Here is a 16,068-nt window from a genome sequence, read left to right on the forward strand (position 1 = left end):
ATGAGAAAAAGTTAACCTTTTAACAGTTTTTATTTCATCAAAAAATTTTACTGAAAGAGAACCTTCATCCCTGCTCTTATAGAAGGCTCTAACAATGATCCTCTCAAAGCCAAAGCAGCTGCTGGAAATAGCCCTGCACAGACATTACTGTTTCAAAGATCAAAAAATATTAAACCAGAAACATTCTTCAACACAAGCCTTTTACTGTAATATTAACAGCACTGCTAAACTGCTCAGTTATACCTGGATCAACCCTAAACAACTGGCAATCTTCTTCCAGTTAAAAGGAGAGGGAACTGGGAGATTTCCCATGGACCATGCACATTTCAGAAATAAACATTTTGCGTTTCAGGTTTCACCACCAGATGCAAGTGTGCTACAAGTCTATTCTGCCCGGGAGCTTTCACACCCACGTATCAGTTAACATGAGAAAAGGTGACAACAGCACTAACAAGTAACAGGAAACTCAAATACTATACTTGGTCCTACAAAAAAAACCTTCAACTTACACCACCGGATACTTCCCTGGGCCAAGCAGGCACTTAGTGTACTTTCAACGGCATCATGGTTGCATGTTTTAATTACTACCTACCATGTTTTTGATTCTTGGCCATCAATTGTTATCAAGCTATGACACCTTCAAGCTTCTGCTGTCAGTAGCAAGAACAAGCCAGTGAAAGAAATCGATGTGGTGATCCAAGTTTGCTATCAATTTTGTGCCAACATGAACAAATTCAATTTCTGTTCCATTCCAAGTCCCTCAGGCTTTCCATTAAGAACAAAAAAAAAATCTGAACACCAGTTCCCCAGGAATCCAACTACAGAGGTTTCTAATAGGTTCAGAGGGAGCTGGATTAGGCCAAGACCTGCGAACAGGATCAGTTCCCAACAAGGTTAAAGAAACTTAACATCTCAAAAAGTAGGAGCTTTTCTGAATCTCAGCCTAATTCATATGCAAGGATTACTTTTTTGGGAATAAGCACTTGCACAAAGAACTTGTCCCCCATCTAATTTGTCTAAGGAAAAGATTTAGAGATTTTGATCTTACACATCAGGAAACAGCTTTGCACCAGAAGAAATCTTTGATAAAGCTGTCTTAGAATAAATTACTTTGTTTCTAAAGTCTTGCCCAAGCTATGAACCAAGCATTTTAATTAAGGCCTCCTAATTGCAGTTAGTGTAATGTGGGGTAGGGGGCAGGGAAGAAACATGCTTTTCCACAGTCTGCTGGTACCAAAGTCATTTTAAAAACACACATTAGCTGTAGTAAATGTTCTAACCATGTTCTGTGATTTCAGAAATACTTTTCCCTGTTTGAAGAAACTTCCTGATATCCGTTTCTACAGACCTTTTCCACAATGACAAACAGGAGAAACTGGGAACAGGGGAAAATCGGGGAAGTTATTTGTTAACATATGAACAGACTATGAAGGTCTAACCTACCCTGCCTCTGGCTGCTCTTTCTGTTCTACAGCCAAAGACATAAAAGAAACATCCCAAAATACTGTCTTTCTTCAGCGATTCTCTTCTAAGCAGAGCTACACTGTTTCATTACTATTGCAAAAAAACTAAACACCTGCCAAAAAGGAAGGGGATTAAAGTATTACATCTTAATAGATTATTCAAGACATACTAGGGATCAAATCACAGCACAAAAATATTGTGCCAGCCCTCACCCAAACAATACCTATTGTGAACCAAGGTGCAGCCCTTCACTGATCAGGAAACTACCAAACACAGTAGCACAAAAATGAGGAAAGACTTTTACTGCAAGAGCTGGTGGCCAGCACAGAACACCTGGAAGCGATAGTCTGCTGCAACCATAATTCTCTGCTATGCACTTGAGCTTATTTTACATAGAGAAAATGACAGAACACCCCAATGACCCTATGTCTTTCTCATTCAGTCACTTCTCTCCTCCTCACAGTGTCATTGTGGGCTCCACTCCTATTTAACCCAACTGAGCACTCACATCCCACCAGTCTCCTAGAAATATTCACAATTAAAATACAGCAGCTGACAAGCATCAATCAAGCAAAGCCTTCTCTACTCTCCAGGGCTTTCTCAGGGAGACATGAGGTATATGCTAAAGATCCATGTGATTTGATTATAATACCTAGAAGTAATGATAACCTGTCAGTACTTAAAGATATATAAGAGAGCCTTTAAATTACATTCAGACCAAACAAAAGGAAGATCCACTATTTTTACTGGAAAAAAAGCAAGTTCTGACCCACAAGAATGCTCTACCTTGAGGTGCAATACTAGTTGAAAATGGGCATCACTAGTAAACAACAAATGGGATGAAGATCTATGCCCTATTGCATACATAAATAGTAAAGCTAGTCATATTGCACTACAAAAGGAATCAGAAAGGAAACTAGCTGGAGAGTTCTTGAAATTAAGTTAGCCCCAAACAAAACCAATTTAGACTGGAGGATGCCTATGACCAAAGATTTTTCAATCTATGAAAACATAGAAAAAGCCCATAAAACCAGAAACCAAAATCTGAAGCACACATCCTCCCATGTTGCAAACTCTGGGCTTAAAATAGCATTAGAAAGAGAAACAAAATGGAGTTTCAATCCCCTATCTAGTAGCAAGTCGGTACTTTCTAATAAAAGAGTGTTAAAATTTTGGTTTAGGAAATACTTCAAAAAAAAAACCTACCCTTTTCAAAATTCACTTTAAGTTGGACAAAGTCCCTGGACTTTGACCCATTTTTGAGGCAGAAGGAACCAAAACCTCATGCCACAAAGTCAAAAAATATAACCCCATCCAGTGCTTGTTCACTTGCAAATAGATATTTTCTCCTCCTGTAGCCCCAGTTCCCACTGGCAGTTCATGCAACCAGCAACAACTAAAGGTGTAGCACAAACTATTTTCTGCACAGATTAAAGAAGCTCTAAAGTGGCAGTTCAGAGAAAGAAAACTACTACCAAGGGACAAAGGGTGCTGTTCAATTCTATCACCACGTACTTTTTCCCCAGCACACCGTGCTCCAACCCAATATGCCAGCAATAATACTTCCCTTTTACTCTCATGCTTTCTCCTTTTCTACTAGATAACAGTGTGGAGGTCAGCAACTACAATTGTGGGGAGATTTTTATATCATCAATCTTTCATCAAAATAGTAGTCTTGCTTAGTTTCTTTTTTCCTTTCCTCCCTCTTACACACGGTTTTACAGCAGTTTTCTTTCAAGGCTTGAAAACTACCAGATTGACAGCTCCAGTGAATTAAGCTCTCTCTTTGTCAACAAAACAAGAGCAGCACCACAGGCAACCTCAGAACAAGCTCCCTCTATCCTTCTCTTCCCACCCCTCCAACTAGCAAGTGTATCTGAATGCTGAGCTTCATACACAGCTCTATCATGCCAGGGTGCCCTGTACAGAGTGTCTGATAACACAGTTTACCCAGACTATCTCAAAGGACACTTATGTTAAAGCCACACATGCTGGAAACATCGTGACTCAAACATTACCAGTGTATACCTGTTTCAGACAGCAAACTAAAACAATGAGGCTGGGCTGAGTGCTTTATACATCTGTGCTTAAAGACTGACTGGCAAAGAAAATCCATTTTAGACAGTGGAGTAAAAGAATGTAGAGTTGAAGCAACTCTTAAAGTCATACTTGAGACCAGAGAAAGGCAATGCTAACTGAAAGAAAAAAAAATCAACAGGAAGACAGAAAAACTCAATGCTCTCCATAGAAGATGAAAGTCAGGTGCAGATTGTATTTAAAAAAGGAATTGCACATTTGGCTTAAATGCTAGAAGAGACAGGGTTTGTGTCTATTGCAGTACTAACACAGTGCTTCACTTTCTGAGAGCGCCCCTCTGCTATGTTAGCACTTAACCACATCAGGCAGCAAAGGAGGATCTGGACACTCCTCTCTGCAGTTACAAGAGGCTTTTAGGTTCCACAAACCCCTCCACTGTTGGTTTCAAGTAACAGATTACCATGCACTAAATTAAGTTAGAATATGGCTTCTAAACTGTACCAAATCTTAGTTCCTCCTCCCGCTTCTAGAAGCTTTTTATTTTTAGCAGGAAAGTATTTTCTTTTGGGGGAAGAACTTTTGATGTCTGAACTTTGCAAGACAACTTGACCAAGATTTTTTTTTAATTATTCAAAAGCCAGGGTGTTTTTTTAAAATGAATACCTCCACATACACTTAAAAATAAGTAATATCTATGCCTTTATAGGCTTAAAAAGCAAACACACTAAAACCAAAACCCAATTTAAAAAAAAAAAAAAACACAATACAGAAAATGCAACTTTGTATTTGTTAATGTTTTTACCTGCAGCCAAACTAGAGAATTGCCAACAAATGCCAATAATCTCCCTATGTTCCTGTAATGGCAGAAATGAAAGTGAGCTCAAAAACGCACTAAAAGGTTTATGTGGAGCAGATCCATCTGTGGCTGCTAAATGTGATACCATGGACACAACTGCTGCCACCAAAGTCTCTAGAAGTGACTGACAGAAGAGGGTCTGCCAAGGAGAAGGTGAACACGTTTGTTCTGTGCCTCATACTTTCCCTAAGCATCTGCTGTAACTATCCCTTCAGGTCCTGGCTGGCTGGGTTCAGGTCTGTTTGGCTGTCCTCACACTCTTCAGCTGGCCTGTCACCCCAAACAGCTCCAAGCAATTACAGGCTCTGTTACAAAGCAAAACATACAGGTAGAGCTTGGGTGGAAGCACCCTTATCAGCCTCTCATCCTTCAAACAGCAGCAAGGAGAGCCCATTCCATCTGCACTGGTACCAAACTCCAGTGACAGCAAGCAGAGGGGGCTGGATCCTCAGCCTGTAAATTCCCCAAAACTGAGACAAGATTTTGTAATCAAAGGAACAGCATGTTCTGGAACAAACGGCATCTACGTGCAGCTGCATGACATGCACATAGAACTAAAGAACAACAATGTTCTGTATTTACATTCATCTCTGTGGCTTGTATTTTAACTAAAAGGAAATAACCAGGTTTCTTCTTGAAACACACATAGCCTATTGGGTTTAAGTGGTCACTGCTTGACTCATTAAAACATACCATACTGCTGAAGCAGACAGCATTTCACAACCCACCTGTACAAATGATGACAGTTAACATCCTTGTAGGGAAAGTAGGGTGATGACATAAGAAATAAGTCTAGTCATCCCACCAATATTTTTAACCAATTGAAAAAAGTAATTTCAGAATGGCAGAGAGAAAGGACTGCAGCACTGGGGGCTGCTAGGTGTGGCATTTTGTAAGTGAACCTTTACGGTATCATTTCCTTCCAGCACCATTAATCATCTCAGACATCCCTTGTTCTATCAGCTATTAACCAGCTGCCCCAACCCCAACATGAAGATAACTTTATCAAGGTTAGGCAGGCAAGAGTCATTACCAAGCACTACAACACCCAGTGCCCAGGGCCTGGTTTCCAGAGAATCCTCTGAACTATTTCTTCCTGCTGTAATAAAACACATTGCAGTATTACATGTATTTATCCACACCTAACAACAGGGAGAAAATTACAGAAAGTACAAAGAGTCACCAGCATGTTAAAACATATAGATTTCAGAAAAAGACATTGATGTTGCTTATGGCCAAAACATTCAACTCAAACTGGGTCTCCTGTAACACTGTTTTTTTTAGCTCATTACTGCTCTCTGAGGGAAAACACTCAATATCTGTGAATGTTTCTGGTAGTCTGATGAGCTAACCATGAGGCTTCAGAATGACAGGCAGGAGTATCATGACTTCATAGCTCAAGATTTAGTATTCTGTATTTTGCTACAGACATGTCTCATTCACTTATTTTTCCTTCTTTGCCAGTGGCACTATGGAGAATTCAGTTTCAGGAAGCAGTGCCTAGGGACCCAGACTGGACATCCAGAACCACTGTGTTACAAAGGAAAAGAACCAAAGATGCCTTTTTGACAAGAAGGAAGAAAAGTCTGTGAGTGGTAGAATGAAGAGCAAAAATAAGCCTGTTTCTGAGGAGGAAGGAACAACTCCAAATTCTTCCAAGCAAGGGAAATTGACTCAGCAGAATGTTACAAGACATGTTACAAATCTTCACTAACTGGCATGAGAGGGGTGAAGATTAAGCAACTCAATATGAACTGAACCTGCTTCCAAGTCCTGTGCCTGGCTCCGTCAATTACTTTCCTAGAAGTCCCATTAGATCTGGAAACATGATTTTCTCCACTCTACAGATCAGAGCCTTGAGAGCCCTCAGAGCAACCTCTCACTGTGGGTACACACCCTGCTGCCTGCAGAGGTAATACCTTGGCTGTGGGAAAGAGCAGACTTCTGCTTTCCCAATTCACAGGAATTACTTTACATAAGTGGCAATCACATCCCAGTCAAATTAGCCCAAGCACTGAAGCTGGGAAGAAAGAACTACAAATAGGGACATTCTGCTTAGAAATAAAGGACACCTCCTTCAGTGAAACTCAGTCATATTGAAAGCCATTCCTTAAGAGCAATGGTTTTCCTGCAAATAGGGTTTCTCTCAGCAGACAGAATGCTAACTATCATTTCCATAGTATTTGGACAGTATGAAAGTATCAGCAGCTTCCTCCTTGATCATATAAAACATATAACTCCTTCTGAGTAAAGTTAAATTCCATCAGTACAAAACAAGCCATTGTTTCAAGGACTGAACACTGAATTAAAAAATGAGAAAACGGAAGATAACCAGACAAGAGAGGATTTGTTATATAACACTGTGCCACAGATGTGACCAGCCCAGGTGCTTATTTTATCTATTATCACACTTATTTTAGCATGTTTCACATGCACTGCTTCCTTCTTTCTTTGGAACAAGTTCAAGAAAGTCACCTCACCAAGAAGTGTCAACTGTTGAGATGAATAGTACATTATCTGGTCAATACCAGGAGATATGCTATCAATTCCCAGGTGCAGCACACTAAGAGGAAATACTTTCATCTCTGACACTCCACTCACACTGACCCTCTATATTCAAGAGATCTGCACACATTTAGACTGCATGCTTAGACTTCCCAAGTCATGGCTCCTAAATTAGTAAAGGGACTTCAAGCTACTTAATGCACACTAAGAATGGTTTCTAAGGTACCTTCTGCACTATTACAGATTGAAGCAAAACAGGGACAGCAGTGACCTCACGAGAGGTCAACATCTCTGCTCTGAAACAGCACCAGAGGCCTGTATCATTTCCAGCATATTTGTCCAAGGTGGTTGTAGAGGTCTCAAGAAAAGTTCCACTGGCTACCTGGACAATTACAGCATTTTTACACTTAGCTATCATCCCTCCTTGGCTAAGTTGAAGGCCACTATTTTTTTTTCTACCTGAACTGGGGAATATGCTTGGCAGAAGAGGGGAGACCACGTGTTGGTTTTTTTTCCTTTCTAAAACAGCTTTTTACGGTGAAGATTGTCTCTAGTCTCTTCTTTAGGCTGAAAAGCACAGTACAGTACTCTGTATTTACAAAACCTCCAATTATTCTCACTTCTCTCTTTTGGGCACTTCCCAGCTGACAGACCTTTTCCCTGAAATGCTGTGCCCCAGCCCAAAGGCAGTAGGTGAGGCTACTGCAGTAGCAGTGTTATCAGTGCTGTGCAGAATGGAGACATTACTTCATGTGCCTTGCAGGCTCTGTTCCAATTTATGCACCCCAAGATGACATTTGCTTGGAGTTCTTTAGGGCATTTTTGGCAATGCTGTCAATTTGTATGCAGCCTGTGATCTGCAAAAAAATGCAGATCTTTCTTGGAAAAGCTGCCACCTGACCAGGCTTATTGTTCTTTGCTGCGTATCAGTTCCAACAGGTTGTGGTAAAGGGATGTGCCATAAGGAAGACGCAAACTTCCTGAACCTGAGGTGAATGATTGCTAGACCACAAAACCCAGTCACTATGAAAGGGTGATTGTTACAGTCACTGCTGTTGTCCAGCAGCTGTGCTGTGTTCCCATGGATTGATCCTGCAAGCATAACACCGTCAGCTTTGTGTGAGAAGAATGCCTGTCAGTAGGTGATCCCAGAGATTAAGAAAATGCACACATATCCAGCTCTTCTGGGACACAAAGTCTCTATGTGTTACAGGAAGAAGGAGCAGGAATCCAGAAACAGAGTGAGCTTCTCCTCCACCCTTCTTTGCTACTACCTTCAACACTTTTTCATAGCTTAGTATAATTTCTACTATTAGGCAGTTGTCTTTGTTAAGAATTGATATCAAAGAAACTTACCCACCCATCTAGCCCCCAGTTACTTCTCATGATATAGTATTGCAGACTAACACAGCCAACAAAGGGAGCTATTGATCAACACACATACATTTTATTTTTATGGATTTTAAGGTTGTAAAAGCTAACTGGCACAAGCCAGATATTTAACAAAAGTAGTATTTAGGTTTTTTTGTGGGGAATTGGGGTTAAAGAAAATCCCCCGAGTTCTTCCTGGAAAAAATATGTAATATACTTCCTGCCCTCTATATAAAGAAACAGATCAATTTAATACCCCCAAACCAGCATTATTCTTAAATCTGTTTCAAAACTCATGTTTACATACTTGTGCACAGGCCATGGCACACAAGAGACCACAAAGTTTGGATGAGAAAACCAGAACCATACAGATCTACAGCACCGACAACAGTGCTTACCATTTTATGGTAGATTACTAGATAGATACATTGCAAAAATTAAATGGACAGAAGCTGAAGAATCAGTTTAGCCTAAAGGAATAAGAATCCAAACAAGTTCAAGCTACACTGAAATTTAAATTAGGCATATTAATATTTTGGTAGGGGAAAAAAATAAATCTTTGGTAGCTATGTTCAGCAGATTGACCTGGTATCAGCCTCAAAATATCATCATCATAACTCAGTGAAAAGAACCCAACAAAGCAACACATCACAGTGACCTGTCATAACAAAATGGTCTTCAGCACAGGTGATGGATGCTCTGTTGGAACTACATACCCAAAGTCCTGAAGTGCTAAACCCCAGGCCTGCTGAATTGATGCAGGCCACAATTCAAGAATATGGCCTCAAGTTTCAAACGTCTTCACCAGTGCATAGCACCTGGGAATCCAAACTGGACCAAGACAGCTCAGCTTCCTGTGGGTCAAGGGATGCTATCAGTTTGTCACAGATGATCTGGCAATGAGACAAGATGACAATTTGGCTTGCTCACTAAAAATCAAGACAAATGGACTTTACTAGAAGGCATAACTCAATTAGCTTGTTTCCATTGCCTTCTGTGGGCAGAATTTGAGTTTATTAGCATGTCTAGAGAATGTCCTCACCCTGTTTTTTGAAAAACAAAACAAACAAAACAAAACAAAAAAAAAAAAAACAAAATCCTTCAAGCCCCTCTTCTATCAGTCAAATTGTAAGATTTACTATAACATGAATTAGGTTTTCAGGCAATTCTTCAGCTCCTTTTCTATTTGTTTTCTACATGCCATTAAAAGGAAATTCTGACTTTTAATGTATATAGCTACACAGAAAAGCTACCACACTACCATGCAAACTTACAAGCTGCACATATGAATGCTTTTGTCCAAAATAACTGAGAAGTAGCTTATCATTCAGAATTGGATGACTTTAAATTATCTCCTCTTGGATGAAGCACATTTCACTTCACATTACTATAACTTATTCATATTGCTGTGACCTTACTGCCTCATATCTCCAGAGCTCTCAGAAGAGACCATAGTAACAGCTGACAAGCAGAACAACTACCATGGAAATGGAGACTTTTAGAAAAGAAACATTTGTAATGGCTGCACATCACTAATCTTAACTGGTGCCAAACACACACAACTCATTTTCTGAGTAGATATATGCATTTTTACACACATATGCAACTCGTCATATGGCATGAACAGAAGTCTTTTCATTCACAACATCCACAGAGACCCGGCAGCACGCATATTTTACAGAACTATTACATGGGCATCCAGGAGTCCTCACCACCATCTGACATTCACACAACAGCTCTCTCATCTCTATAATGGAGTGTGGCATCTCCATTTCCCTAACCTCATATTAGTGCTAATGCACCTCCACAGTGACAGCCATTCCAAGGTCAATGTGATGAGCATGGAACTGATTGGATTGAGAGTCTTTGCCAACTACATAACCATTAAACCCAGCCTGAGACAGAAGATGAGACCAAGCACCTAGAAAAAGGAGGAACTGTTCCTTTCAGCAGCAGCAAGGACTCATGACAACATTTAAACTACACTTATATCACAGGCTCTTAAATTCTCTTTTAGGAATGCCTAGAAACCTTGCTTTACTTTTCAGCAGGGCATAGATATTCTATGTTTTGATAACAGACAGCAACCCAAAGCTCCGAGACTGTGCCACCTTAGAGGAGCAGAACATAAAGAAAGTCTATTTGAGATGCACCAACCAGACATTTGCACACTGCAATCCTGCAAGGACCCTACACTCAGGGAACTGCAGCTGCAGCATATATGCTAGAATACAGATAATTCCAAGTGCAACACAAAGCACAGTGTTCTAGCAGCTTTATTAAAAGCACAAGATAACTTGGCAATAGCAGTAAATTGCCTAATAAATTCACAATATAAGAAACATGTACCAGTGTCCTGTTCCACACAAGAGCTCAACCCCATATCACAACTCTTAACAGTAATGCCTTCATATCAACGAGGCTGAGACAGAAACTCTCTTCTCACCACTGAAACTGTACTGATGCGTGGAACAGAACAGAGAAGTCTTGCTCCAATCTCAGCTTACGAAGCAGTTTATACAGAAAAGAGTTGCTGGGCAAAACCAAAAACCACCTCAGGAAACAGACCAGAACTGAGGACACCTCATCCCAAAGGAATGCCCTCGCCATAGTGCTTCAGACATAGCAGGGAGAATGACTAACCTGGCACTGGGGAGCTAATCCTCTCTATATACAGTAGCAGGTTCAGCCAGAGGATCAGAGTGAGCTTGGCCCATCTTCAGGCTTTGTCTCCCTTGAGAGACATGAGCTACTGGTTTGAAACCAGGCTTCCCAGATGACAGACCAAGTGCTCTATCCTCCAGGTCAACAGCTCTTAAAGCACCATTCAGAAACCACTGACTCTCTACAACAGGCATGTGAAAACACACTATCTTTTTGCTCATCACTGCTCAGAACCCTCAAAGAGATGTAGAAGCATTAACAACTGCACTGGGTGTAACTCAAAAATTTGGGATCACTTGTCTGGGCTGTAAGTGTGAAGGTAGATACAACCACAGGCACTACCTGTATTTCTACAAAGTTATGCTCTACATAGAATACAGTTCAGGTAGGACATACCTAGTCTTTCACAGTGAGGACCAAATGTGCAGGTGAACTCAAAGGCCTTTGATAACAGGAAGATTCCCTTGTGGATAAAAAGAAAACGTAAAAAGCCCAAGACACAATGTTCAGGCAGAACAGCTGTCTTGTCAGCCATACAGAAAGTTTCAAGATGGATACAAACATGAGGAAAGTATTTAAGGCTCCTGCCCAGTATTAGTGGAGCAGAAAGCTGAAGCCAGGACTGCCTACACCCCAAAGCTACACCTTAGAGTCTGGTCCATTCACACTGGCTCATGTCTCAGCTCAGACAATCTAACCTAAAATCTGGAGTCACGCTTAAGAAAGCAGTCGAGCACTTAGAGTCTCTCTCTCAGAGAATGTGTTGAACAGATTTGGAAATGTATGTCCATGACTTCTTTAGGATGTCAATGCTTTGCACAAGAAGTGGCTGCTCTTGCAAACTGTAAAGAAATAAAGATTTTCCTCATTCTAGTAATTCCCCTGATATAAACCCAGCATGCTTAATGAGTTCCTTAGGATGCTTCTCTTACTTTCCTGGAGTATATAACTGCTTCATTACAATCTCACACAAACAAATCTGAACTTTGTAGTGATACAGAAAGTATATCCCTAGGCAACAGGCAAATAAATTCCAAGTAGCAGTCACCATAAAGCACATAGAGTAGACAGACATACATAGTCCACTCTAACACATGAATCACTTTACAGGAATGAGTATGCTTGTCTTTTACCATACACAAGATTTCTAGTAAGATGTATGGTAAGTTTGGCACGACTTCTACAGAAAAAAAAAAAAAAAAAAGCTGATAAGCACACAAGTTATCTAGTAGATATTATCCACAAAATACTTGAAATCTTTGCCTGAACGAATGCAGCTTCTCTTTGGTATCTGCAGAAGTTGCTAAGAATGAAAATAGAGCATCCAAGATAACAGCAGAATGTGCTCCAATGACTGTACTGATACTTAAACCAAACATTTAACTCTGCCTGTACATAAATGCTAATAATGCTTTTTAAAGTATCAAAGCATGTATGAACAGCCATCTCTATCCAGCATCTGTAAATGCTATTCAAATTGAGCTTCGCCTATATAGGATGAGGTAGCCTAATTTTCACCAAGAAATTAGTAAAGTGTAGAAAGAGACACTTTGGGATCAATTTTCACAGCAGCATGATGACCCAAAACTATTAATAAGTTTGTACAGTACACAAAGAAATTGTAGGTCCATGTTATGTAACACAAGTGTAAGGAATTTCTAAGGTAGAGAGAAAGGAAGCAAAGCACTCAGTCAAAAAGAGAAACAAGGACAATGGAGGAGAAAAAGTCAATTTTGGAGACTGCCAAATATAACAATGTACAGTACATAATACCAAGAAGTTTTTAATGGATTTTCTGAGATTCACTGTAGTTTCCAGACACGAAAAACAGCCTATACCAAACCTCAAGGCCCTAAAAATTACATTTTTATATGCCTAATAGCAGTAAAAGCATATTTTTGAACATCACAAAAACTAACCTAAAATCTCACACAGGGGCAAAACTTAGCATTATTCATCAACAAGAATTTTGCTTGGAGAACCACATGAAATTAGACATTAAACCAGAACTTGTAACCCTTTCTATACTCAACAGAGGAGATACAGAACAACAAGTACAAAAGCTGATGTAAAAGTTTGTCAGTTTCTTGAAACAGTTTTCTGTTCTGTTTCCTTCATCTTTACAGAAAGAAGCAAATGCTGCCAACAGAAATTTCACAGGGACTGGTGTCTTTAGCATGACATGCTTTAAATGAAGTATATTTGAAGTCTCATACAATATATTCTGCAGGGTTTGCAGCATATTTTTCAAATATCAAAACTGATTTAGTATCCTTGTTATAAACTTAGTATTAGAATGAAGTAAGAAAATGCTGTTATTCAGTACCAGAATCTGCAATGCATGTGCCACAAGACCTTGGACCCACATGGAGTTTAAACTCCCAATTAAATAATAAAATTGTGTAATATGCCGCAAAAAAAATATCCTCTAAGCTATTCAGATAAAGTCTAATTACAGCTTATCAAACTAACCTTTACCTCTGGGACAGACAAAGTAGACGTCAGTTATACCATCTTCAGATGTCTCATTCACATCCCAAATGAATACAAGCTTACTCAGGGGTTTGTAGACCCTAATTCTACGTGTTTTCATATAACTTGAAGGAAAGTTATTCCCAAACGTTTGACACTTCTTAACAATAACTCGGCTTCGAAAGAGGATCCGCGAAGGTCTCAAATCACTCCATTTCCACGGGATTACCAGAGACCTCTCGGGAAGCTGGGGGCAGAAACGCACCCAGGCGGGCGGTACCGAGGGGCTGTGCCCGGCCCTCGCTGCCCCATCCCGGGCGGTGTTTCCCCGGAGCGGCCGGCAGCGCCCAGGTGAGCGGGAGGCAGGAGCGCTCAGCCCGGCCCGGCGGCAGCGGGCGGGGTGCCCGGGGCACCGCGAACCCTGCGGCCCCGGTCCCGCGGGCAGAGCCGGCTGCGCCGAGCCGGGCACCGAGTGCGGTACGCCCGAGCGCTGCGCGGGCCACCACCGAGCGCGGAGCGGCCCCAGCCCCATCCCGGGGCCGCCGCTGCCCCGGCGCTCCCCGCGGCGAGGGCCGCCTCCTTACCGGCACAGCTCGGCGAAGGCCTGGAAATTCAGTTTCCTGATCTTCTTCTCGCTCAGCCAGTATCCCACCCGCTTCCCCTTCAGGAAGGTCTGCATGGTGCCGCCCCGCGAGCAGGGGACCAGTCCGGGGCGGCGGGGCAGCGCGGCTGCCGCTCGCACTCGGCTCCTGCCAAGCGACGGCTGCAAGAGAAGCAGAGAAAGGAGGATCAGCCAGTTCCCCGCGGCGGGCGCTGCCCCCCGCCCGCCCCGCCAGGCGCAGCCCCCGGCAAGCGGCAGCCCCGAGAGGCCCTTTCCCGCACCCGGCGGCAGCTCGGCGAGGCACAGAGCAGCCGCTCCCCGCACCAGCCCCGGAGCGCCCAGCCGAGCAGGCACCACGCCGCCGCCCAGCCCCGCGGCACGCCCGCAGCGCCCGCACGCACGGACCCCGCCGAGCTCGCCTCCGTGCCCGCCGCCGCCGCTGCTGCTGCTGCGCGGCCGCGGTGCTGCTGCTGCTGCTGCTGCTGCTGCTGCAGCGGCTCAGCTCCCCATTTGCCCGCTATTCACAGACGCCTCCACTTCCTCCTCCTCCGGGCCGTCCCCTCGGCCCCGCTCCGCTCCGCTCCCACCCACCTCGCGGGGCGGGCACCGGGCCGCTCCCGCCCCGCCGCAGCACCCGGGGCCCGGCGGCCTCCGCGCCGCCGCCGCCAGGGGGCGCCCGCGCCGCCGCCTTAAAGAGACAGCGCCTCTTTCAGGGGCCCGGGGGCGTGGCCCGTGGCTGCACCGTGCATTCTGGTTTCCTAGGGAAGAACAGTTCTACACGATACTTACCTTTACTATTCCTGCTACTAAAAGTAGTTAGTCAGTACACCTTTCATAGGAAACAGGTTCCAAGTAAACATCAGTCTTCATGCAAAATCAAGAATCTTCCTTCTTCCAGCATTTGCAAGTATCTGTAGGCATTAAACAGACTTTGCAATAATTAGCTATCTCATATGTAACTTTTTTTTGCAGGAGGCAGAAAATGGACTGACATTCTAATTTTTTGGTTGTGCATCCCTAAATACTGAGGCAGGCTTTCTGTGCTTTTCAGAGGAAGAATGTTTCAGTCTGAATTACTATGCTGTCTAACAGCAAAGTATCATTTCCCTGTTTTTGTTTTTCCCCTTCATCTGAAACGATCACAATTTCAGCCTGAACATTTTTCTCTGTCTCTCCGTGAATGGAAAGCATGGACTTTACAATAACGATGTCCTTCACAGAGGGGTTGGATTGCAGCACCTGCAATCCTGAGCTGAGGTGCAGATGATGCTTCTATGATGACGCTTTCTGTGAACCAGCCCTGGAGCCCTGTGCAGTGGGAACTGCTCAGCGAGTTCTGCTGACTCACTGTGCCACAACAAATGCGGTTTTATAACTCCAGCAGAGTATTGGGAAAATGGTAGAAGTCTCCATATGAAGGAAAGAAGGGTGAAAGCCTTAAGAAATATGAAAGGGGTAATTGATTTAGGGAGTTGGTAGAAAGCATTTTACATTCCTGTCATTGCTCACATGAACAGTGCAGTCATCTTGACCCAAGGGTATATTGGAAAATAGGCAAAGAATGGAAACACCTGCAAACAGCTCATACCAATGGTTTGTGAAAATTTATATCATTGTGTTTTTTCTTCTTTTTTGTGATTGTTTTGAGGAATAAATGTCTTTCTTTTCCTCCTTCATCTTATTTGCCACTGATATGTTCTAACCTTTGTTTTACAGAGCACTTTATCTTAATCATAATCACACATTTTTTCACAGTTTACTAATTAATGTAATTAGAATTAGCAAATGTATTTTGATAGCATGATTCCTGCTGCAGAATGTTTCACTGATATTTAAACATTTTATGGGAGCATGGTAATTTTGGAAAAATTTATAACTCAAAAATACAATACTTTATCAAACATTATCAAATTAATATAAGAATCCTGAAACAAATTGACTTGGGTTTCTTGTTATGAAGTGTTTCATTTTGCCAACATCAGTGCTTTATTTCAGCTATCATATCACTGGACTTATTTTAGACTTTATTAAAATTTGCATCAGTATATTAAGCACAAAGTTTATATTTTTATCAGAATGGAATATGAATGTATTGAAA

The 16,068-nt window shown here is 42.1% G+C and overlaps 1 protein-coding gene across 4 annotated transcripts in view; it reads right to left on the reverse strand.

Annotated features, from left to right (window-relative positions):
* The window catches only part of ITPK1 (inositol-tetrakisphosphate 1-kinase), a 137,538-nt gene extending 122,662 nt beyond the window's left edge, over nt 1-14,876 (reverse strand). Inside the window, exons 1-2 of one of the 4 annotated variants that reach the window (XM_079308139.1) lie at nt 14,760-14,876; nt 13,954-14,132 (exon numbers count right to left, since the gene is read on the reverse strand). In XM_079308139.1, coding sequence (XP_079164265.1) covers nt 13,954-14,048 — 95 coding nt within the window. In that variant the 5' untranslated portion in view covers nt 14,049-14,132; nt 14,760-14,876. Of the gene's footprint in view, nt 1-13,953; nt 14,133-14,251; nt 14,531-14,561; nt 14,616-14,759 lie in introns of those variants that run through there. The other 3 variants (XM_079308140.1, XM_079308137.1, XM_079308138.1) reach the window with 3 other exon arrangements.
* Nucleotides 14,877-16,068: the final 1,192 nt, after the last annotated feature.

Source organism: Erithacus rubecula (assembly GCF_903797595.1).
Source record: "Erithacus rubecula genome assembly, chromosome: 6".
Classification (NCBI taxonomy): domain Eukaryota; kingdom Metazoa; phylum Chordata; class Aves; order Passeriformes; family Muscicapidae; genus Erithacus; species Erithacus rubecula.